The following is a 24,971-nucleotide window of genomic DNA, read 5'->3' as shown; positions in this document are numbered from 1 at the left end:
CCACTGCTAGGGGAGAGGTTATGTCGATCTCTGGCCCACCACCAGGAAGGATGGTCTTCCCGTTTGCTTATCCACTGACCTGAGAAGCAGTTTTCCCTTCCCTGTTTGCTCGCCTGCTGTTGAGAATCCAAAAAGTGGGAATGGCCCAATGTCTTTCAGCTCCGCGGTTCTACTGTGGTCTGCCCCAGTCCAATGTGAGCCTCGACCACTGGCATTACACCTGGAGCAGCGAGTAGGGTTTGGTTCAGTCCAGAATGGAACCAGCATTACACAAGGGATTCATATCCAAAGCTATGTCTCCCAGAAGGGAGGTTTAGCCATTGCTTACATACATTATTTGGTTAATCACATGTTTTCTTCTTTGCAGTTGGCTAAAAAACTTCAGGTCAAGCTGAGTCTCCAAAATACTGTGTTACATTTTAACATTTAGCAAGAATAGCATTTTGTAAGAACTACCTAGACCCTGAGACCTTTGTCTTATCTAACAATAATATAGTGCCCTCCTTTAGGAACTATTTTTATTTTCTGTCATTTGATAGTTTTCAAATTATTCCTTTTTATTTTAATTTGCTTCTTTAAAAAAAAATTACAGTAACCGGGAGAAGTTCACATGCTTTTTCCTCATTCTATTTTCTTCAGTTACAACTTTAAGAGCAGATTCCTTTGGTACCAGAGGAGAAAGCAGAGACTGGGACTACAGCACTGGTTCTACTGCGATAACTTTCTATTCATGGAATAGCCTCCACACTTCCATGCTTGACTTCCTCCAAACAGCAATCAGAGAAGTCATTTTAAAATTTGAGTCATATCATGTCCTTCTGCTTAAAACCACCCAGTGGCTTCCCATTGCTTTGTAAAATAAGATTCAGCTGTGCCATGATGGGCACAGCTGTGCTATGCAATCTTGTTTACTACACTGCAGTCCCCACCGGCCTTTGTTCCTCAAACATCCCACTTGTTCCTACATTAGAGCCTTTGTCCTTGCCTGTAATACTCATTTTCACATTTGACTCCTTCTTCAGGGTGTATTTAGCTCAAACATCACCTCCTCAGAGAGGCTTTCCATGCCTCCCCCATCACATTCATTGTTTTAGTTTCTTCATAGCACCTATCACAGCCTGAAATTATCCTACTTTTGTTCTTTTTTTCGCTTGTTCTTTCTCTCTCACACATCACAAAGTAAGCTAGGAGACATGCAACCATGACTGGCTCGTTTACTTCAGCAGCCCCCGCCTCTTGCTTAGACACTGTTGGTTGAGTGAATGAAGATCTACCCAGGTCTCAGTGAGCCTCACCTTTAAATGGAGGGGTTAACCAGACGAATGTGAGCATATTTAAGTGAAACACTCGCTAAATGAGTCCAGAACACTCTTGTTCCTTCATTACTAGAAACCTCGGGAAGAGGTAATCTTAACAGGGACTTGTGGAGCGAGAGGGTGGAGAGTGAACAGTTAAGAATCAGTGCGTGTAGTCTTTCCACAAGTTGGAGAGCACAGGAGGTTTAGCACGATGCTTTAAGGGGCCATTTGGGCATAGTCATTTGGAAGAGCTTTCTTTTTTTTCTCTTTGGACACCGGGACATGACTGGAAGCAAACTGAGAAGGCGAAGAGCGCACTTGGGCGGATCCACACAAGACTGGTTGGTCGCACGTCGCCCACTTCGCTGCCAGGGTGCCCTAGCCCTTAGCCTGCCCCAGCGAACCAGGTCCTACTGCAAACGTCCGCTTCCTCGACCGCTAAAAGGACTTTCAAATACTTAACTAAGTTGACATCTATTTCTAAATTTAAAAAACAAAACAAAAACAACAAAAAACCCGCCTGAAAATTGCAGGAACCTACAAAAAGGAAAGTCCGAAAGCCGCAACCCTCCAGTCCTTCATTCACTCCTCCCCGAGCCCACCCCGAGAGGTCCGTGGCGGGGCGTGTCCGCTGACGCCACCGGGCCGGGAATGCGCAGGCGCGGGGTGGGCTCGCTGGCGGTGTCGCGGGCTGTGCAGTTCGCGCGGGAACGTGGCGTCAGGTCGCCGGGTTTGCAGGTCAGTGGGAACTGGAGCCGCTGGGGAGCAGAGGGGAAGCCAGGATGGCGGCTTCGAGCAGAAAGACATCGACTGCGAGCGCCTTGGCCTCCAAGAGAACTCTCCCAGGAGATCCCTCTTCGGAGGCCCCGAGCAAGAGAAGGAGTTTGGCGCTGCCTCTGTCGTTGCCGTCGTCCGGACCTTTTGTGGAAGGCTCTATCGTCCGCATCGCGATGGAGAACTTCCTGTAAGTGGCCGAGGCCGTGCGGCGGTGGCGGCGGGGAGGCTAGGGTGCGGGCGGGCCCGGGGCGCACCCTGCGTGCGTGGGTGCGCGTGGGTCTGGGTAGACGTGTGCCTGGCTTGTGGGTCTGGCCGTGAATTTGGGTCGGGGTTACCGCCATAAAGATTCGTAGGCTGCGGAGATTGATGTATGTGTTGTTGTGCTAGGTGTGTTTTGTGTGATGCGCTGTTATTTTGTCTGTTTTTTTGTTGTTGTTGTTGTCGTTTTGTTTTCTACCAGCGTTTTTGGAAGGCGTCATTTGCCGGGCAGTGGAAGTAGTAGGGATTAGATCTCTGTCCGCTGGAAGTCACGGCCTACAGAGAAAGGACACAACCTATAATTAAAACTATGGGCCCTAGGGGCTCATCGGAATCAACAGTTAAATCAGAGTGGTAGTGTTGATGTGGCAGGTTCGTAAGGAGCAGGCAGTTTCCAGGTGGATAAAGATGGTGAAGGTTGTTGCAAGGTACAAGAAAATGAATCCTTGCTCTCAGCTGTTGGGCCTCGCAACAACCAGACTCTTTACCCCTGCAAATCCACTTTTCTTCCCAGGTTCCTTTCTCTCCCTCCAGACAACTAATAACCATAATAATCATTTTAGAATTTAGTAGCATGTTTTCACACAAATACCATGTTTGTATAGCACCTTACAGTTCATTTGATCAAGATTTGTTTTTTAAGTTTGCACAGAGTGATGCAGGGGAAACAGTCGCAATAACAGCATCAATTGTTTTTCAAACACCTATCATCGCCAGTTCTAGAAGTGTGTGCTTTATTTATACAGTGTTCTCATTCTTTTCTCGCAACAACTCTGCATTATCTCCATTGATTAGATAAGCTCACAGAGGTTAATTTGCCCATGTTTACGGAGCGTATTAGAGATGAATTACTATTTGAATCCAGATCAGGAAACATTATCAAATAAGTTCCCCACCATAATGTATTTATATATATATATATATATATATATATATATATATATATATAATCACTATGCCATGGGGGCACACAGGCTGAAGTGGTTAGTATTTTCCACAACTGTGAGAAAGCACTTTGTACGGTTATAAAAAGTCTTAGAAGGAAAGAGAATTGTAGACAAGGTACTGCCTGCAACAGTTTGTTATGTTATATTTAGGAAGCATCAGTAGGCTAGGACCATAGGATGTGGTGAATATGTGGACATAGGTGATACTGAAGAGGTAGGCAACTAACTGTTGAGGTCTTTGTATACTGTGTTAAGGAATTCCACCTTTATTCTATAAGCAGCCAGGATGCATTTTAAGTAGGGAATGGCATATGATTTTTTTTAATTTTAAATTTTTTTTTTATTTATTGAATTTAGCGAGAGAGAAAGGGAGGGAGTGAGAGACTGGAACACAGATCTGTTCCTGTATATGCCCTGGCTGGGGATCGAACTGGCAACCTCTTGTGCTTTAGGATGATGCTCTAATCAACTGAGCTATCCAGCCAGGCAGCATGTGATTTATATTGCTCTGGAAGCAGTGTAAAAGGATGATTTAGAAAGAGTGCAAGAATGGAGGCAAGAAGACTTTTTTTTTAAGAGAAAAAGACCGACAGGAAGGGAGAGAGATAAGAAGCATTCCCTCATAGTTGCATCACTTTAGTTGTCCATTGACTGCTTTCACATACGTTCCTTGACCGGGGGCTCTAGCTGAGCCAGTGACCTCTTGCTTAAGCCAACGACCTTTGGCCTCAAGTCAGCAACCATGGGGTCATGTCTATGATCCCATGCTCAAGCTGGTGACCCTGTGCTCAAGCTGGAGACCTCGGGGTTTTGAACCTGGGTCCTCAGCATCCCAGGCTGATGCTCTGTGCGCTGTGCCATTGCCTGGTCAGGCAAGAAGGCTTTTGCAACACGAAGGCAAGAATTGATCAGGCTTTGAACCTATAGGTACCAGTGGAGAGTAGGAGTGAAAAGAAGAGATTTGACAAGATCTGGCTGCAGGTTAATTGTGAAATATGTGGGTAAGGAAAGAGTGTGGCATTGGCTAATTGGTCAGATGTGGTGCTCTTCAGAAGAGGAAGCAATTTGGGGAAAATAATAAACACCTTTTGAATCCTGTGACTTGAAGTTTCCTGTGGAGCATCTAACAAAGAGATCTTCTATACTTTATATATAGGCAGTATTTTAAGTGTCTGAAGGTTACCAGGAAAATGTCAACATGTGAGAGATTTGAGACTCATGCATATAGGTGATTGTTGAAGTAGCAGAAATGTTTGAGATTGCCCCAAAGGAAATATACACTTGAGGAATAGAAGGCCAAGCACAGAGTCTTGGAGGAATACCAACATTTAAGGGTGAGCAGAAGAAAAATTCACAGCCTTAGAAGGAACTAACTGTTCAGGGAGGTAAGAGAACTGTGAGAGTATTATCAAAGAAGCCAAGGCAAAAGTGTTTCAAAATTATCTGCTACGTTGACGTCAGATAACAGGACTGAAAAGAGCCCCCTGCATTTAGAAATTGGAAAATCTTTGACTGATGGAGCAATGGAAGAAGAAAACTTGCAGGTCATAGAAGAATGAATGGGTGTGAGGGAGTAAACTTGGATGTGAAGAGGAGAAAAAAATCTGGCTGGAAATCGCACAGAGATGGGTGAGGTTTTATTTTACAGTGAAAGGACGTTTAAAGGATTTCTATGAGTAAACCAAGTCAAATGGGGTTGGAAGCAGAGGGAAAGATTTTAGGCTGAAAAAAATTCATCTTAGGTAGAATTTAGAAATCTGATTAGAGAAAAGGGGAAGGAGGTAGAAAAAGGGGAAGCTAGGGCTTATTTTTCTCTTATTTAAAAAAAACTTTTAACAAATGATGTCAGATTTGCATATCTGCTAGCATGATTTGGTGATTGATGGAGAGTTGTGTGGGTAGAATCACACATCTAAGAAGATGGTAGAATCAAAGTTAATTCAAACTAATGCCTAGGTTTCTGATATAGGCAGTGAGATGAATGATGGTATTCACTAAGAGATGACAGGAATGGTTTTGGACATGAAGATGCTGGGTCTCATTTTGAATGTCTTGTGTTTGAGATAACTGTTGTGGGACATCTATATTGAAGTGGTAATTTCATTTTTAAGTCATCTGGGCTGACTTTCAGCATGTGGTTGCTATCTGAGGCCAAACTTGAGATACCAGATAAAGTATATAGACTGACAGGAGGGTGGACCTTTGACAGTAGCTGTTTCTGGGGGAGCTTAGATGAAAAGGGATTCACAGAAAGGGAATTTGCAGTAAACAGTTAATTTCTTTAAATACAAAGGCTTTGTTTTTGGTAACTGTTGCTGTTTATACTATATATATGTATTATTTATTTATATGTATGTATTGTTAAGCCAAAAATTCTCATGCTTTTTACTGGTGTTTTTATCGTTTTCTTAAATATCAGTTGCATCACTAGTTCAGTAAGACAGTTGCACAGAGATTTCACAGCAGGAAATTTAATTAAGTTTCAAGTCATGTAATTTTCCAGATGTGTGAAAGTCCCAGACTAGTTTTATTTTAACCATTACAGAGGGTTCCTTCAAGACTCAGCTGCTAACAGATCTAAGCATCTGAAAAGATAAAGTAAATAGATACTATGTAGAGATGTGGAGTTGAAACCTGCTAGAAAATACTTCTCTATCACCTGTTTTTCTCTTTATTACCTCCTGGCAGTTCATTATTATTAATTTAAGTATTAACATTGAAGTGTTTGGTTAAAATTTTTTATATGCTAAAACATAGGTTTACAGTTGTGAGTATGGGAAACAGAGCTTATTCTTGTATTATTATTTATTATTTCATGATTTTCTATACAACTGTGCCCCACCCTATATTTGACAGATAAGTAGCAAGTAAAACATCTGTGGATAATTAGTTGGCAGCTGTGGGAATAGGACATTATTTATGGATTTTAATTCAGGGTATTCAAAGATAAGCTAGAAAAGTGTCTGAATCAGGAGTTTGCTCCACATTTTGCCACAGCTGTCCCTGGCAGCTACTAAGGATTAGATGCTGTTGTTACAGGTTGATTGCTGGACAGCATGCAGCTTCTGGCACAGGGAATATTAGAGAAGTACTTTGGTTGATGCACTCTTGCTTCCTCCCATAGTAATAAATTTTATCTGAACTGTGTATGCTTGGGTGAATCTCTGCAGCATATTTAAGGAAATCGATGTAATTTTTAAAAATTACTAACTATGAAATCATTGGGTTGATGTATGTCTTCAGTTTTCTAATTAGAATAAAATTCAATTGGATTGTTCAAATATTAGAATATGGAAAGTTTCGATTAAGCATTTTAAAACAAATGAAAACAGATTTCAGATGAATGAGCCATGGCTTCTCTTACATAAAGTATATATATTTTTTGTTTTTTATTATTGATTTTAGGAAAAAAGGAAGAGAGAGCAAGAGAAACAGCAGTTTGTTGTTCTACTTATTTATGTATTCATTGGTCGAGTTTTGTATTTGCCCTGACTGAGGATCAAACCTGAAACTTTGGCTTATCTGGAGGATGTTCTAATCAACTAAGCTACCCAGCCAGGGTGACATAAAATTTTTTTTTATGACAGACAGAGAGAGGGACAGACAGACAGGAAGGAAGGAGAGAGGTGAGAAGCATCAACTCTTCATTGCAGCACCTTAGTTGTTCATTGATTGCTTTCTCATATGTGCCTTGACCAGGAGGCTATAGCAGACCGAGTGACCCCTTGCTCAAGCCTGTGACCTTGGGCTCAAACTGATGAGCCTTGCTCAAACCAGATGAGCCCACGCTCAAGCTGGTGACCTTGGGATTTCAAACCTGGGCCCTCTGCATTCCAGTCCGATGTTCTATCCACTGCGCCACCGCCTGGTCAGGCTGAAATTAAAAAAAAATTATGCCCTGGCCGGTTGGCTCAGCGGTAGAGCGTCGGCCTAGCGTGCGGAGGACCCGGGTTCGATTCCCGGCCAGGGCACACAGGAGAAGTGCCCATTTGCTTCTCCACCCCTCCGCCGCACTTTCCTCTCTGTCTCTCTCTTCCCCTCCTGCAGCCAAGGCTCCATTGGAGCAAAGATGGCCCGGGCGCTGGGGATGGCTCTGTGGCCTCTGCCTCAGGCGCTAGAGTGGCTCTGGTCGCAACATGGCGACGCCCAGGATGGGCAGAGCATCGCCCCCTGGTGGGCAGAGCGGTGCCCCTGGTGGGCGTGCCGGGTGGATCCCGGTTGGGCGCATGCGGGAGTCTGACTGTCTCTCCCTGTTTCCAGCTTCAGAAAAATGAAAAAAAAAAAATTATTTGTATAGTAGCTTTGATATTCTTTCATGTATTATAATTGTTAAAAGAGAATAAATAATATCAACATTTGCTTTACTCAACAGACTTATAGTTGAAATAGGCATATCTTTTTCTCCTGATTTTATTTATTTAGCTTTTAAATTTTGTTATTCAATTATATATATTCAATATAATTTTGCATTAGCTTCAGGTCTCCAGCATAGTGGTTGGACAATTAAATAATTTATGAAGTGATCCCTTTGATAATTCAAGTATCCACCTGGCAGCATACATAGTTATTACAATATCTTGACTATATTCCCTATCCTGTACTTTACACCCCATGATTATTCTGTAACTACCAATTGTACTTCTTATTTTTTTTACATTTTTCACCCAGCCGCCCACCCCTCCCACAGTCTGGCAACCATCAGTTTGTTCTCTGTATCTGTGAGTCTTTCTGGTTTGTTTGTTCATCTATTGTAGATTGTTTTGTTCACTTTTTCATTGATAGATTTTTCATTTTTTAATTGATTTTTCCTTCTAGTTTATTAACAACCTCTAAATAACATTAAATTTGTAAGATTGCCTGGCTTTTAAAGGAATTTGTGTAAGCCTGTAAAGCAAGAAAAATTGTTTTTGTAAAGAAAATATTCTTCACTTCTCTGCTTAGTAATTTCATCTCTTTATAATTCAGAACATATGATATCTGTGAAGTATGTCCTGGACCCCACTTGAATATGATTATTGGAGCTAATGGAACAGGGAAGTCCAGCATTGTGTGTGCCATTTGCCTTGGATTAGCAGGCAAACCAGCTTTCATGGGACGGGCAGATAAGGTGAGTTAACATAAGTGCTTTTTTTTAAAAAAATTCAAAGTGGTGAATTGCTTTTAGTAACATTAATTCTGTTATCTCAGTTATTTGGGTATAGTAAAAAATGTACTGCTTAGATATAAATGAAGTTTGCAGGTAGAGAAACTTGGAGATTTCTATTTTTAGAAGTTTTTTAGGTTATTTATGGAAAGAATTCTCCAAGTACTTAATATTTGAAATTCTTAGTGTAAAAAAAATTTTTTTTTGCCTGACCAGGCAGTGGCTTAGTGGATGGAGTGTCAGACTGGGATGCGGAAGACCCAGGTTCGAGACCCCAAGGTTGCCAGCTTGAGCACGGGCTAATCTGGTTTGAGCAAAGCTCACCAGCTTGGACCCAGGGTCGCTGGCTCGAGCAAGGGGTTGCTCCATCTGTTGAAGGCCTGTGGTCAGGGCACATATGAGAAAGCAATCAATGAACAACTAAGGTGTCGCAACGAGGAACTGATGATTGATGCTTCTCATCTCTCTCCATTCCCATCTGTCCCTCTCTCTGTCTTTGTAAATATATATGTATATAGATATTTAAAAAAATTTTTAATGTATTGCTGGGCTTGTGGAAAGGGAGTAAATTTGCCAGTGACAGAAACAAAATATTGTGAATCCAAAAATTTTTTAGCAAGCTCTGGAGTGTTTTCCCCAGGGGCATTTGCTTCTCTTATACCTTAAAGCCTGTGATTGAATTGATTCCATGAGATAGGGGACCCTGAAGCTGGTGGTGAAAGGCTAGAAGATAAAACTAGAAGCCAATCACTGTGTGTAGCAGAGAAAAGAATATCTTAGAATGGGCAGTGGGGTTATTTACTTATTTCATTGTTAACTCTGAATACAATGGAGAGAAAAAGAGTCTTCCTAGAATTCTTAACCACAAGCCTTAACACGTTTGGGGTCAGAATTTATATTACCTATATGACCTAAATATCATAAATTGTAACCTTAGGTTAGAGTGGTCCCAGTTAGTAATATCTCTGGGCGTTGGCAGATAGATGCAAGTATAAATCCTCTTCATTTCAGTCCTCAAAAGAATTCAAACATGTAGGCCTAAGAAATTCATGAATCCATAACTAAAAATTACAAAACATAGGAGGAAATGAATCACCAAAAATAAGAGCTAACAAAAATAGCAGACTACATAATCAGACCTACAGAGCTTGTAAATAGTTTAAACTAGGAATATTTAGTTTAATGAAATAAGAGAAGGTTGCAGGAGGAACAAAAGAATAAATAACAAAAGATTAGGTAAATTTGAAAAGCAATCAAATAAAACTTAAATAAAAATTTATTACTTGAAGAGAGAAACTTTATGGATGGTTAAAACAACAAAGCAGACACATTTGTAAACTAAAGTACTTGAAAATTTTTCTTAAATCCAATATAGAGATAAAGAGAAAGATAAAATAAAATTGAGATTGAGGCATGATAGGTAAGAATTACCAGAAATGTTGAAATTTTCAACTCGCTTTCAAGAAGCAGTATAAATGAAATACACAAGTAGACTCATTGTAATGAATTACAGACTATCAAACACAGTAGTAATACATCCTCAGAATCGTAAAGCAAAGGAAAATAAAAGAATAAAGTTTCTCACTAAAAGAACTTTGAAAGTACTATTTTAGGAAGAAGGAAAGTTGTACTAGAAGGGGAGTCTGAGATGTAAAAAGAAATTGTGAGCGAAGAAATGATAAACAAGTAGGGAAATTGTATGCAAACTATAAAATAAAATTTATATCTAATTTGTGAAGTTTAAATCAAACAGGATAGAACTAACTGTTGCCATTTCTGGTCAACTGGAAGGAAGTGATCAGAGTTAAAATATATGGGTTTGTTTGTTGGTAGAAAGTTAAGATAATTGACTAATTTTAGAATTTATTAAGTAAATACACATCTTAAAATTTCCAGAGTAAATCACTAAAACAGTTGAATTTTGTAAATCTTCCAAACAGGATGGGTAAAACGGTAGAAAGAGAGGAGAGGAAAAACCACTGCTCAGACAACCCAGAAAAGTCTTAAAAATAGAGGAGGAGACAAGAAACAAATATAGAAAATGAGATTATTAAAAAATATAAAATAAGATGGTATAAAAAGTCATGCAAATATAATTACAGTAATCTAAATGGTTTAAATTCTTGTTAAATGAGAAATCTGTTAGTAGATAAATAGACTATTTTGTTTGTAATGAGCATATCTAAAATAAGTTGAAAGTAAAAAGATTAAAAAAAAAATCCACACCAGGCAAATACGCAAAAGGGCCTGACCTGTGATGGCGCAGTGGATAGAGCGTCGACCTGGAAATGCTGAGGTCGCCGGTTCGAAACCCTGGGCTTGCCTGGTCAAGGCACTATGGGAGTTGATGCTTCCAGCTCCTCCCCCCTTCTCTCTCTCTGTCTCTCGCCCTCTCTCCTCTCTAAAAATGAATAAATAAAAAAATATGCAAAAGAAAGTAGGCGTAGCTAAATTAATACTAGGCAAAATAGACTAAAGCAGAAAATACTTTTAGAGATAAAGATAATCATTAAATATTGATGGAAGGTTGAGTTTTCAACTTGAATTAACATAATCTAGTTCTAAAACTTATAAGCAAAATCAATAGAACTGTTAATTAGAAATGAACAGTTTCATAGTCACAGTGGAAGGGCCATTAGTTAGTAATCAATACATCAATCAAATAAAAATTAATAAGAATATAGGCATACCTCCACTGAAGCCCCCTAGTCAAGGCACATATGAGAAGCAATCAATGAACAACTAAAATAATGCAGCTACAAGTTGATACTTTTTATCTCTCTACTTTTCTGTCTCTTTCCCTTTCTCTCTCTCTCTTACACACACACACACACACACACACACACACACACACAATACAGGTATACCTTGGAGATGCTGAAAGTTCAGTTCTAAACCACCACAATAAGTAAATATCATAATAAAGCAACTCACCCTAATATTTGGGTTTCCTAGTGCATATATAAAAGGTATTTCTATACTATACTGTAATATAGTAAGTGTGCACTAGCATTACAGTGTATGTCTAATAAAAAACAATGTTCATACCTTAATAAAAAAATAGTTTATTGCTAAAAAAATGCTAACCAGGCCCTGGCCGGTGGCTCAGTGGTAGAGCGTCGGCCTGGCGTGCAGAAGTCCCGGGTTCGATTTCCGGCCAGGGCACACAGGAGAGGCACCCATCTGCTTCTCCACCCCTCCCCCTCTCCTTCCTCTCAGTCTCTCTCTTCTCCTCCCGCAGCTAAGGCTCCACTGGAGCAAAGATGTCCCGGGCGCTGGGGATGGCTCTGTGGCCTCTGCCTCAGGTGCTAGAGTGGCTCTGGTCGCAACATAGCGACGCCCAGGATGGGCAGGGCATCGCCCCCTGGTGGGCAGAGCTTCGCCCCTGGTGGGCGTGCTGGGTGGATCCCCGTCGGGCGCATGCAGGAGTCTGTCTGACTGTCTCTCCCCGTTTCCAGCTTCAGAAAAATACAAAAAAAAAATAATAATAACCATCATCTGACCTTTCAGCTAGCCATAATCTTTTCCCCCCACAAAATTTCAATATGTAAAAAAAGAAACAAAAAGCCAAAATTAAGGTCAGCAAAATGTGTTAAAATGAGGTATCCTGTACATAAGAGCAGCAATTAAGCTTGAACTAATGTACATGTTATAAACACTGTTCTCAACAATTGTAGAGCACATATTCTTTTTTAAGTATAAATGGGACATTTCTAAAAATCATATACTGAGCCATAAAGCAAATATCAAAGAATAGATACCATACAGACCATATTCTCTGACCACAATGCTATTAAGAAAGAAATAATAATAGAAAGATGATAACTAGAAGTTTTCCATTTGTTTGGAATAAAAATATACTTCTGTGTTATACACAGGTCAAAGAAGGCATCTTAAAAGAAAGTGAAAAGAGCAAGCAGAAATTAATAAAATTATTAACAGTGATATAATCACAAAATCAAAAACTGCTTTCAGAAAAACTAATGAAATTAGTAACTTCTGAGAAGGTAAAGTGTGGAACAAAAAATAAAGAATGAAAAAAGTAATATTTAAGGTATGTTACATAGTGATCCAAACAAACCTCAAATTTAAGTGGTTTGAAAATACAAAAGGTTAATTCTTGCTCTTGCTACTTACTGTGTTTCCCCATGTATAAGACTCTCCTGTGTATAAGAGCACTTTAATTTGGGGGCCTGAATTTTGAAAAAAAATGTATTACATAAAGTTATTGAACTCACGTTTTATTCATCATAAAATTCATACAACTCCTCATCATTATCAAAACTCCCGTTCATTAGCTTGTCCTCATCTGTGTCTGATAAGGAATCACTGTCTTCAACAAAGAGCGCAAAAACAAATGCGAGCCTGACCAGGTAGTGGCGCAGTGGATAGAGCATCGGACTGGGATGCAGAAGAACCCAGGTTCGAGACCCCCAAGGTCGCCAGCTTGAGCGTGGACTCATCTGGCTTGAGAAAAAAAATAAAAAGCTCACCACCGAGTAACCCCTGGCTTGAGCAAGGGGTTACTCGGTCTGCTGAAGGACCGCGGTCAAAGCACATATGAGAAATCAATCAATGAACAACTAAGGTCTCGCAACAAAAAACTGATGATTGATGCTGCTCATCTCTCTCCATTCCTGTCTGTCCCTATTTATCCCTCTCTCTCTCTGTCCCTGTAAAAAAAACCAAAAACAATAAAACAAAATAAAAACAAATGTGAAAAAGCGGGAAATGCAAGTTAAAAAATCTACAACCACTATGTAAGATGCACCCAGTTTTCAGACCCCAAAATTTTCAAAAAAAGGGTGCATTTTATACATGGGGAAATATGGTATCTAGTGTAGGCCCTTTGTGTTCACTTAGGTACCCGAGCAAATAGAGTCATTTTAATACATACTTCCATATTGCCACATAGGAGAAGGGAGTTAAGTGCCAAAATTTCTTCCAAAAATTGACATCTGTTTTTTCCACTCAGATGTTATTAGACAAAGCAAGTCAAAAGGCCACTTGCATCAGAGAAAGTGAGCAATTGCAATTCTACCATGGGCTTGAAGGAAAACAAAAGTATTCATGAACTGCCCTGATGATTACCACTGGGGCATTACCACAATGTAGTGGAGATTTAATAAGATTATAAGAGAAGATTATGAACAACTCTATGCCAATAAATTTAAAAATTTTAAAAAGTGAATATATAGGTTTTTATAACTAAAGAAATGATCAGAACTGACTCTAACTAGAAAAAAATACATCAGCTGTTACATTTTTCTCAGAACACCAAACAGTTATGGATTAGTTGAACAGCAGTAATTTCTTATTTTGCATAGAGATTATTACTGTAGGTACCAAAATCAGTCAAGGAAAGGATGAGTAAATTGTAAGCCTATTTTAGTCGTGAATATATATTAAAGCAAACAAATTAAAAAAAAAAGAAGAAACTTTAGCCTGCTGGATCTAAGAAAATGCATAAAACATTATGACCAAATTAAATTTGTTTTTGGCCTGAGAGAGTGAGTGAACATTAGAAAAAATTAACATAATATATTTTAAAGAAAAACTGCATTGTCATCTCAGCAGATAGAGAAAAAGTATTCAATTAAATTCCACAGTAATTTGTGATTTAAAAACTTGAAGCAAATTAGGAATTGATAGGATCTTTCTTAATTTTTTAAAAAGATATCTATGAAAATACATAGCAAATTCAGGAATAAGTCAAGGTTACCTATCATCATGGATATTCAACTTTGTACTGAAAATTCTGCTGACAGAAGATACAAGTTAGAAAGACAGAAAACTCAACCACAGATCATATGAGTGTCTGCATAAAAACCACAACAAAAACTAGATAAGCTTTCTGATGAATTAATATGGAATTTTATCAGGACTGTTGGATATAAGATTGTACAGCAAAAGTAGTGTATCTGTACTTTAACGACAGACAGAAAAATGCAATTAAAAATAGACACATTTACAATAGCAACCAAAGTATGCAAGTTACATAGCAATAAATTGACAAAAGATATGTACAGCCTACATGCAGAAATTATAAAATTTTATTTAAAAAAGTAAAGTTTGATTAAATGGAGAGAATCACTGTATTAATGGGCAGAAATACTTAATATATAAAATGTCTTCACACTGATCTGCATATCCAGTGTAATTCCTGTCAAAATGCCAGTACTGTCAATAGCAGATTACAAGTTGGCTCTGAAATTTAGATGGAAGAACAAAATGCCAAAGAATAGCTTAGGTACTCCTAAAGAAATAGAAAATTGGGTAATTTGTTCTTTCAGATATCAAGACTTAAGGTAAAGTTACAGTAATTTAAGATTTGTCCTATTGGTGTAGGAATATAAATAGACTAGTATGATGTAACAATAAAAAGCCCAGATACAAAGCCATGGTTAGTGGACTCTTCGTTTATGACAGAACTGACATTGTAAATGAGCAGGGGAAAATGGATAAATAGTACTGAGACACCTGGCTTTCCAGATGGGAAAAAAAGGAAATTGAGTTCTGTCCTCACACTTTAACAAAAAATAATTTCAGGTGGATTGAAGATGTAAATGTGATTGACCAGAACGATTTTAGAAGGTAGTAATAGAGGAGAGTATCTTTTGTCTTTGGGTTAAAGAAACATTTCTTAAATAAAAATATAGATAGAAAAGGAAAACATTGATAAATTCAACTAAAAGCAAATTAAGAAATTTTTGTTTATCAAAAGATACCTAATAGAAAAAGACAAGCCACAGATTAGGAGAAGGTATGTAATATGTATAATAAGAGACTGGTATCTAGACTATTACAAGCAAAGCAGTAACAACACAGGAGAAAAATGGGTGGGGGGGAGATATGCTCAGTTGTCTCCCAGAAGAGGCAGCTCAAACAGGAAGTAAATATATTGAAAGAATCTCAAATGCAGATTCACCGTGGCACAGTATATCTATCAGACTCACAAAAATTCTGGCAGTTCCGTGTACTTACAAGTATATGGGGTATTTGGAATTCTGATGCAGTCTTCCGTCTCGGTGGGAATATATTTATATATTTGTGCAGCCTCCTTGAAAAATGACAAGGGCATTACCTAGTAAATCTATAGATGGGTATACCCAGTTACTCAGAAATCCTGTCTTTGGATACCTTAGAACTCTTATACATTTATACTAGGTGAAATTATAGAAATAATTTATAGGAGTATTGTTTACAGTGAATTCTGGTAAACTCAAATAAAATTGAAATATATTACAGTGAAAATAAACTTTAGATAATTGGTTAAATTTCAGAAAACTAATTTTAAGGAAAAATAATCATCTTGCAGTAGGAGTTTATTTATAGAATGGTAAAAAGCATAATATATGATATTTAATGATTAGAGAAAAAATATATTTAATATTTAGAGATTTATAGAGCAAAACTAAAGAAAAGTGAAAGTATGATCAACAAATTTGCTCAAAGATTACTTTTTGAGAAAAGAGAAGAATACAGTTGTGGTGAGCTATACAAGGAGTGTAAGATACACTAAATGTTCAGTTTCTTCAATTGGTGGTAAATACTGTTATTTTATTCCTTAAACAGTACATGAAGTTTGTATATACTGTTTGGTATATATTTCATATAAAAACATTTTAAAAAGAAAGTCTTAAGAGGTAATTTGTTATCCCACTGTAAAATATTCTTAAAACTTGAAAAGATTCTTTACATTTTTCTAAAGCTACTGCAAACATTGCAGTATTATCAAAATGATATTACAAGTTTCTTAGCCAGGCTTTTAATATGGAGTTACAAGAGTGAGGCATATATCCTTATAAATAAACCTATTCAAAATATTTATATGTGCTTAATGCTATATGGGAGGCATTTATGAGGTAGAAAAGATACCACTATGCCAGTAATTAGCCTTGTTACTTTAGTCAATCATCTAGATCTCTGTTTTTATTTCAAAGATAAAGGGGTTTGAAGTAGATAATTTCCAAGGACCAACTCAGAAATTTTATAAGTACTATAGTAATATATACTATAGGTTTTAATTGACATAAGTTATTTATTAAACCCTTATTTCTGTGTAAGAGTCTACTGGGTTGTATTCCAAGGGCTGTAAGAATAGACTGGGCTGTAAGAATTTTCACCAACCTTTCCATATACATTTGTTGTAAAGAAGACACTTCACAATCCTTACATGAAGGGGTTTTTAAGGAGGCTGAGGAATGCGGTTTCTTAGATGACAGATTGCAGACCTTTGGATGTCCACAAATATATTTAGTAACTGCTCATTTTCTCAGCAAAAATATTTTTAATGTTGTATTTATGTTTAAATGCCAATATAAAAACTTAACACCATCATATTGGGTAGAATTCATACACACACACACACACACACTTTACAGTAAGAACTGCTTCATGGTTTTATTTTCTTCTGATTGGTTCCAAGTATTCTAATTGCTGCAGGCTAGTACAGATGGCACTCCTTTGAAAATGCCATTGTTCTTCCTAATTATGAAGAATCTAAAAGAGAGAGGTTAAGGTTTTGCTTTTTCCAAGATCATACAATTTATCTATGATTGAGTTGAGGTTTGAACCTGGACAGTATATGTTAAAGTGTGTACTCTTCCTTGAACTTTAAGCTGTACTTTCTTGGTTACAAGGATAGACTTTCTTTTCCATCTTTTTGGGACTTAGTTTCATCACTTATAAAATGGATTGTAATATATATCTCATAAGGTTGCTCATGAGTAGTAAACGAGAAAATTATATATAAAATGCTTAGCACATCAGCATATAGTAACATTTAATAAATGTTGTGGTTGTAATTGTCATCACTGCTGTTACCACTATTAATCCTTTGAGTAGTATGAACATTCATGTACATCCTCATGACTCCTAACCGCCAGAGTCCGATCGATTTATTTTAAAAATGTGTAAGGCAACATTAAAAAAAGGTAAATGTATGTTCTTCTTGTTTCCATAAATTAGTTATCAAACAAGCATGATTTTAAGTTAATAAAACTGTAACTGGAACTAATTTCATTTTTTGAAAAAAACTTACTCCTAGGGATCAGCAAGCATGAAAAAGACTCACTACGCAAAGGGTTAAAAAGATAATTATTTGCAAGGTGTCTTATAGCTTGATTTAAGATCCAATCTGATTTTTTTTAGGCCCAGAGTCTGTTTTCATGCTTATGCTCATATATGTATATAAATTATACTTAATTAAATTGTACTTATTCTGTATATTGCTCTTTTTAGAAATAATATCTGGTGGCAGTTATATTCTCATTAATAACAGGATGAGTAATACTGGGTGGTTGTTAATAATATCTAATCTGTGCAACTGTTGAAATTTCCAGTGGTATTAAGGAGATTGGGATAATATCTTGATACTATCCTATTTCCCCCGGGTTTCTTTTTTCTCTCTGAGAATGTGTTTGGTATAGCGGCTAAGAAAACAAGCTCTGGAGCCAGATTACTGAGTTCAGATCCTTGCTCTGTGCCACTTAACTGACTTTGTCATGAGCTTTATAATAGGTTGTCTGGCATATAAAAGATTGAGTAAATTGTATCTAATTTTATTACTGCTTTTTGTGGGTAAAAACAATGAAGGGGCCTTTTATACAGAGTAATTGATGAATCTTGATCTGACAAATAATAATGACATTGCTAAATCAACCTGGGTATGTCATCACACTGCTCACTTTGTATTTTTTTGGTTTTGTTTTGTTTTTAAGGCTGGCTTTTTTGTGAAGAGAGGGTGTTCCAAAGGCATGATTGAAATTGAATTGTAAGTATTAAAAGTGCTGAAACCACTTTTTTCCCTAGAATTTCTTAGTTTATGTTAATGCTTTCCTAATGACTTTAGAAAAGAATAATAATATAGTATTATGACATAAATATAGGAAATGTTTTAAGAGTACTTGATTCAGATAAAGTGTTTTAATGCATCTTTAAAACCTAAATTTTAAGAATTTTGTTTTGGAAAGCTTCTTAGGGAATTGAAAGTTTATGGGAGATAATGAAATAGAAATATACCTCTGTTAAATATTCATTATGACATTGCAGTATTTTTTATAAATTTATTTGTGTGCTGATTTTGAAAGTAAAACTTGTCAAAAAATACAAATGATATGGAAGTGTATAAGTTGAAAATGAAGACGTTCTTGATACAATTTTACTTCTAGAAATAACCTCTGTTAATAATTTGGCGAATCTCATGTATGGCAAGTTCTTGGCACCATTTTCTGTTCCCTCCTTTATGACAGAAATCCATAATTCCTTATAGTATTCTTTTTCGTCGCACCTAGATGTTACCTTTTTACCACTCTTGGCAGACATTTCTGGTGGATAAGCATTAGAATTTAAGATGAAAATAGTTGACTTCCTTGGTGTATATATGTACTTTCAATCTTTTATACATGAATATGTATACTATTTGGATGATTTTTAGAGAATGGCGTTTTCCTTTTTTTTTTTTTGGAGTGTTTATAGAAAGTCATGGAATTTTTTTAACTGGAATAGCTCTTGTAGTCTTACATTTTATAATATATGAGAAAATAGTCTCTTTACTAAAAAATGGTTAGAAAATTTTTTATGTAGAGATGAGAAATAAGCACATATGGAAGTAAAACTAAACTTGATTGTATTTACCTTATTAAAATATAATGAATAGTATTTTATGGAAGTATAAAAAACCAAGACCTGAATGAATGTTGAAATATATTATGTTCCTAAAAATATAAATTTAATATTAACATGTCAGTCCTTTCAAAATTAATATATAAATTTGATATAATTCTAATAAGAGTCTCAACAGGTAAGTGTACAAGTTGATTCTAAAGTTCATCTGGAAGGATAAATGTGCCAGAAAACCCAAGAAGGTTTTGAAAAGCAGAATCATGAATAAGACATTTGAGTACCAGATGTTAAATTTTACTATCTAGCCATTGATAGCATGGTATTGGTTCAGAAAATAAGAGGAGCAGAATGGAGAAAATAGGGACAGAGCTAAATGTATAGGATAATTTATTGTAATAATGATTGTTAAAGTGTGTGGTATAAATTACTCAAATTGAGTTGAAATAATTGGCTATTAATTTTTCTAAATAAAAAAGAGACTATACCTCATTAGTTATTAAGTAAGTCAAAATAAAGTTATTTTTCCTTTCTGCTTAGAAGAGTTTAAAAATAAAATTCAGTAATAGGAAGGTGTCGGAAAGTTAATCCTGTCATTCCCGATTTGTGGGAGTATAAGTAATATATCCTATTTGGCAGTGTACCTGCCAAAATAGGATTTTAAATAACAACTCTTCTTTGATCTGGTTACTATTCTAGAGAATGTTGGCTTATTCACACAAAATTAGCTTTTTTCTAATTTTAATAGAGAAAAATTATAAACAACTCAAAAGTCCATTATATAACAAAATTTGATATATCCATGCAATGACATAGTATTCAACCATGAAGAACAGTGCAATCCTGATAGATCCTGCTGCTTGGGTGGACCTTAAAAACATTATACGTAGTGAAAGAAGCCAGATGCACAAGACTATAGTCTAATTTCATTTATATAACATTCAATAGGCAAATCCATACAGACAAAATAGATTGGTGGTTGCCTGGTGTATGGGAGGAGGAGAGAAATGGGGAGTGACTTCTTAACAGGTATGGGCTCCTTTTTGGGGTGATGCAACAATCATGGTGGTATTTGCATAGCCTTGTGAATATGTCAAACTGTTGATGCATATGTTCTTTAAGTGTCTGTCTACCTTAAAATGGTTAAAATGATAAATTTTATACTGTGTATATTTTCCCACAATAAAAAAATTTGTATACTTAAAAGTGGTGTATTATATGTTATGTCAATCATATCTCCATTAAAAAGATTGTCAGAGTACTCCTAGGTTAGCTTGGGGACTGTTGATTGATCGCAGTGGTTTCTCAGATACTGAAACTAAAAAAAAATACTAAGTGAACTGTGTGTGTATATATGTATAAAATGCAGAGGGAGTAATAATATTTAAATTTTGAAACCCCATTATGTATGGGTGCAGGTCTTAAGTACTGTTGATTTTCTACAATGAATCACCAAGGCTATTTTTTTTCTTAAGGAAGAAACTACTGCCTGACCAGGCAGTGGCCTAGTGCAGTGGTCCCCAACCCCCGGGACTGGCCAACCCCGCTACCGGTCTGTGGGCCATTTGGTACCGGTCCGCAGAGAAAGAATAAATAACTTACATTATTTCCGTTTTATTTATATTTAAGTCTGAACGATGTTTTATTTTTAAAAAATGACCAGATTCCCTCTGTTACATCCGTCTAAGACTCACTCTGATGCTTGTCTTGATCATGTGATACATTTATCTGTCCTACCCTAAAGGCCGATCCGTGAAAATATTTTCTGACATTAAACTGGTCCATGGCCCAAAATAGGTTGGGGACCACTGGCCTAGAGTGTAGGCCTGGGACGCTGAGGACCCAGGTTTGTAGCCCCAAGGTTACCGGCTTAAGCATGGGCTCACCTGGCTTGAGTGTGGGATCATAGATATGACCCCATGGTCACTCGCTTGAGCCCAAAAAACACTGGCTTGGAGCCCAAGGTCGCTGGTTTGAGCAAGGGGTCAGTCACTGGCTTCGCTGGAGCCCCTGCAGACCCCCGCCCCCAAGGCACATCAGAGAAACAATCAATGAACAACTAAAGTGCCATAACTACAAGTTGATACTTCTTATCTCTTTCTCTTCCTGTCTGTCTGTCCCTGTGAAGGAAGGAAGAAAGAAAGGAAGGGAAGGAGGGAAGGACTAGTTCAAATAATCTAACCAGTGACCATTAGCCAACCTGTTGGTTAGAAAGGGAAATGCTTAGTTCCATTTTTAGTTTCAGAGCAGCCTCCTCTATTATTGAAACATGGATGGATGTGGAGAGTCCTTGTAGCACATTGAGCACATTGTTTCAATTCCATGGGCCTTGTCTTTGTTCTGTTGAGCATATCATAGTCTGGCTGCCAGCAGGACTGGTTTTTTTGTTGTTGTTGCAGTTTTTTGTTTTTTGTTTTTTTAATTCAATGATAGGCAAGGAGGCAGAAAGACAGACTCCATCCAGCATGCACCCCGACTGGGATCCACCGGGCAAGTCCCCTACCAGGCGATGCTTCCCATCTGGGGCGCAGCTCCACTGATCAGCAACCAAGCTATTCTAGTGCCTGAGCTGGAGGCCACAGAGCCATCCTCAGCACTCAGGGCCAACTTGCTCAAACCATTTGAGCTATGGCTGCAGGAGGAAAAAGAGAGAGAGAGAGGAGGAAGGGGAAGGGTGGAGAAGCACACAGTCACTTCTCCTGTGTGCCCTGAGAATCGAACCCAGAACTTTCACATGCTGGGCTGTAACTCATCCACTGAGCCAACCAGCCAGGACCTGTTTTCATTTTTTCATACACCAAGAACCTTGGGTAATGTCTTTGAGGTCTCTCTATACTTCAGCGCCAGCCACACAGTCTTGAGTGGCTGGCTTTACCTCCTGTGCCTCTGATTTCCCACACTGCTGATAAGTAGTGTACATGTATCCCTTTCAGCACTGACATCCTGGGTGTCAGCAGGGCTCACTGAGAGGTCATTGCAGGGCCCTGAGACCTTCATGGCTGCCTCATTTGGTGTAAGCTATCTAAACGTTAACAAGGGAGAGAAATAAGAAAGCAGTTTTACCCATTTTAAACATGAGGCATTGTCCCCTGCCTTAACCCTAGTGTGACTTAATTACTTGCGTGATTCAGAGATTCCCATATACCACGAAGACAAATGCACAATTCTGTTCACGATTCTATAAGAGAAATCCAAGCAGTAAAGGACCATTTTCCCCCCAATGCTAGATCATCAGAGTTTGATCAAGTACTAATAATGAAAATAAACATTTGATGCTTTTTGGAAAGAAACCCTAGCATTGCTTGGAGTAGAACCAAGATGTATGAAATAATAGCTGTTATTTTTTAGATTTTTTAAATGTCAAATGCTGTGCCTGTTTGTTTTTTTTTTTCACTTAATCCATACAGCCACCTTATGAGATAAATATTATCCCCACTTTATAAATGAGAAAGTTGTGGCTCAGAAATTTGAAATAACTTGTTCTAGACTGCTCAGCCAGTGAATGACAAGGCAAGACTCACTCCCAGGGCTGTCTGACTTTAAGCATACCTACTCTTTGGTAAGCCAGAGAACTTGGGTATTTCAGCTTTCAGAGCTATTACACTGTGGATGTCAGTGCCATGGAATCCTGGGACATGTTTTGAGCCCGTCTGGGCTTGGCTACTTCTAACTAGAAGTTTGCAGTCACCTTACCCACTCTTGAGTAATGGCCACCTCAGTGGCCCACAATGAACAATACCTAGACAAAGTCCTGGTCTCTTCACATCTCAGCCTCCATTATACAGCCTCTGCTTCCTGATACTCAAACTCAGAAACAATGTGTGAACACAAACTCAGACAGCCCAGCCCAAAGAAAGGAGCAGTCCCATGATGTCAAGTCTGAAAGTCTAGGCCAGTGGTTGGCAAACTGCGGCTCGCAAGCCACATGCAGCTCTTTGGCCCTTTGAGTGTGGCTCTTCCACAAAATACCAAGTGCAGGCGCTACCTCGATACGGAATATACCTACCTATATAGTTTAAGTTTAAAAAATTTGGCTCTCAAAAGAAATTTCAATCGTTGTACTATTGATATTTGGCTCTGTTCACTAATGAGTTTGCCGACCACAGTTAACCTAGCAGAAACATCCCAAAGGGAAGAAAACAAATGCAAGAAACAATGAAAAGCAAGGCGAAGTGAAAAAAATACAATACAAAAGATCGATGAAATCAAAAGCTGGTTTTTAGAAAAGGTAAGCAAAATTAATAAACCTTTAGCCAGACTTATCAAGGTAAAAAAACAGAGGGCCCAAATAAAATTAGAAACAAAAGAGGAGAAATAGCAGTTGTCATAACTGAAATACAAAGGATTATAAAAAACTACTACAAAAAATTGTATACCAACACAGTGAACAACCTAGAATGAATAAATCCCTAGAAAAATAGAATCATCCAGGTCTGAGTCAGGAAGAAACAGAGAACTTGAAGAGACTGATAACTACTTAAAAAATTGAGTAAGGAATCAACACTCCAAAAACAAAAGCCCTGAACCAAATGGCTTCACAGGTGAATTTTACCAAATAGTTGAAGAATTAATACCTATCTACCCTTCTTTAAAGTATTCCAAAAACTTGAAGAGGAGGGACAGCTCCCAAATTCGTTTTTATAAGGCCAGCATTACCCTGATACCAAAACCAGACAAAGATACTACAAAAAACAGTAACTATAGGCCAATATTCCTGATGAACATGGATGCAAAAATCCTCAAAAATATTAGCAGACCAAATTCACCAATACATTAGAAAGATCATACCCGTGATCAGGTGGGATTTATTCTCTGGATGCAAGATTGGTTCAATATCCACAAATCAATTATAATGTGATATACCACATAAAAAGAGTAAAAATAATTTTATTATATAAATAGATGCAGAAAAAGCATTAGGCAAAAATCCAACATGTTTATGATAGAAACTCCCAGCAAAGAGGGAATAGGGGAAACACCTTAATATAATAAAGACCATATATGACAAACACACAGCTAACATCAGAAGTCAATCCTGTTGATAACTTGATCTTGGACTCTTACCTCCACAATTGCTTAAAAAATCAATTTCTGTTGTTTGACTCACATTGTGGTCTTATGGCAGTCCTGGCTAATACACTGAACGAATGTTGAATGCATTGCAGCTCAAACACAAGACCTGGCACAAAACTTGTATGTGGCTACATCTGTGAGTAAGTCCATACCCCAGACACCATCCTACAAATGTCTTAAGAGAGACAGGAAGGGAGAGAGATGAGAAGCATCAATTCATAGTTGCGTCACTTGAGTTGTTCATTGATTGCTTCTCATACATGCCTGTACTGGGGAGCTCTAGCTGAGCCACTGACCCCTTGCTCAAGACAGCAACCTTGGGCTCAAGACAGCAACTGACCATGGGATCTTATCAATCCTATGCTCAAGACGCTGACCTTGGGGTTTGAGACCTGGGACCTCAGTGTCCCAGGTCAACGCTCTATCCACTGTGCCACCACCGGTCAGGCCTCCAAATGTCCTGAATCAATCCTTTGCACGTGTTCCCTGTGAATGGGTAGACTATTCCCCAGCCTACCTCATGAGCCTCTTCTCAAAGCTCTTCGTGATACAACATCACCTATTCTTATCGTGAATGTCAGGGATGGGAGTTCCTCTGTGTGGCATAAACAACACATCAAAAGGACCCATCATGGAACAACTGTAAGACCTGTGTAACAGGCAGGAGGGAGTCTCATGAAGGCAGAGTTCTCAGGTGTTGTCTTGTTACATCACCAAGCTACAGAGAAGCCGTGGAGGATCCAGCTCAGAGTGTGAATAAACCCTAACCCAGAGGATTCTTGGGTGAAGAAAACATTTAGCCTTTTCAAAGTACCCTTGGTTACCTCAAATTGGCCTAGAATCAGGGTGCTA

General features: G+C 37.9%; 1 protein-coding gene across 2 annotated transcripts in view; it reads left to right on the top strand.

Moving 5' to 3' along the window:
* The first annotated feature begins 1,962 nt into the window (after positions 1 to 1,962).
* SMC5 (structural maintenance of chromosomes 5) overlaps positions 1,963 to 24,971 on the top strand; it is a 101,204-nt gene continuing 78,195 nt past the window's right edge. For both annotated transcript variants that reach the window (XM_066257112.1, XM_066257111.1), the window contains exons 1-3: positions 1,963 to 2,262; positions 8,246 to 8,387; positions 18,146 to 18,198. In XM_066257112.1, the coding sequence (XP_066113209.1) occupies positions 2,081 to 2,262; positions 8,246 to 8,387; positions 18,146 to 18,198 (377 nt within the window). In that variant the 5' untranslated portion in view covers positions 1,963 to 2,080. The remainder of the gene's footprint in view (positions 2,263 to 8,245; positions 8,388 to 18,145; positions 18,199 to 24,971) is intronic.

The sequence above is a fragment of the Saccopteryx bilineata genome, chromosome 2, assembly GCF_036850765.1.
Source record: "Saccopteryx bilineata isolate mSacBil1 chromosome 2, mSacBil1_pri_phased_curated, whole genome shotgun sequence".
Classification (NCBI taxonomy): domain Eukaryota; kingdom Metazoa; phylum Chordata; class Mammalia; order Chiroptera; family Emballonuridae; genus Saccopteryx; species Saccopteryx bilineata.
The sequence above is the reverse complement of the archived record's forward strand: the minus strand, read 5'-3'. Positions and strand labels throughout refer to the sequence as shown.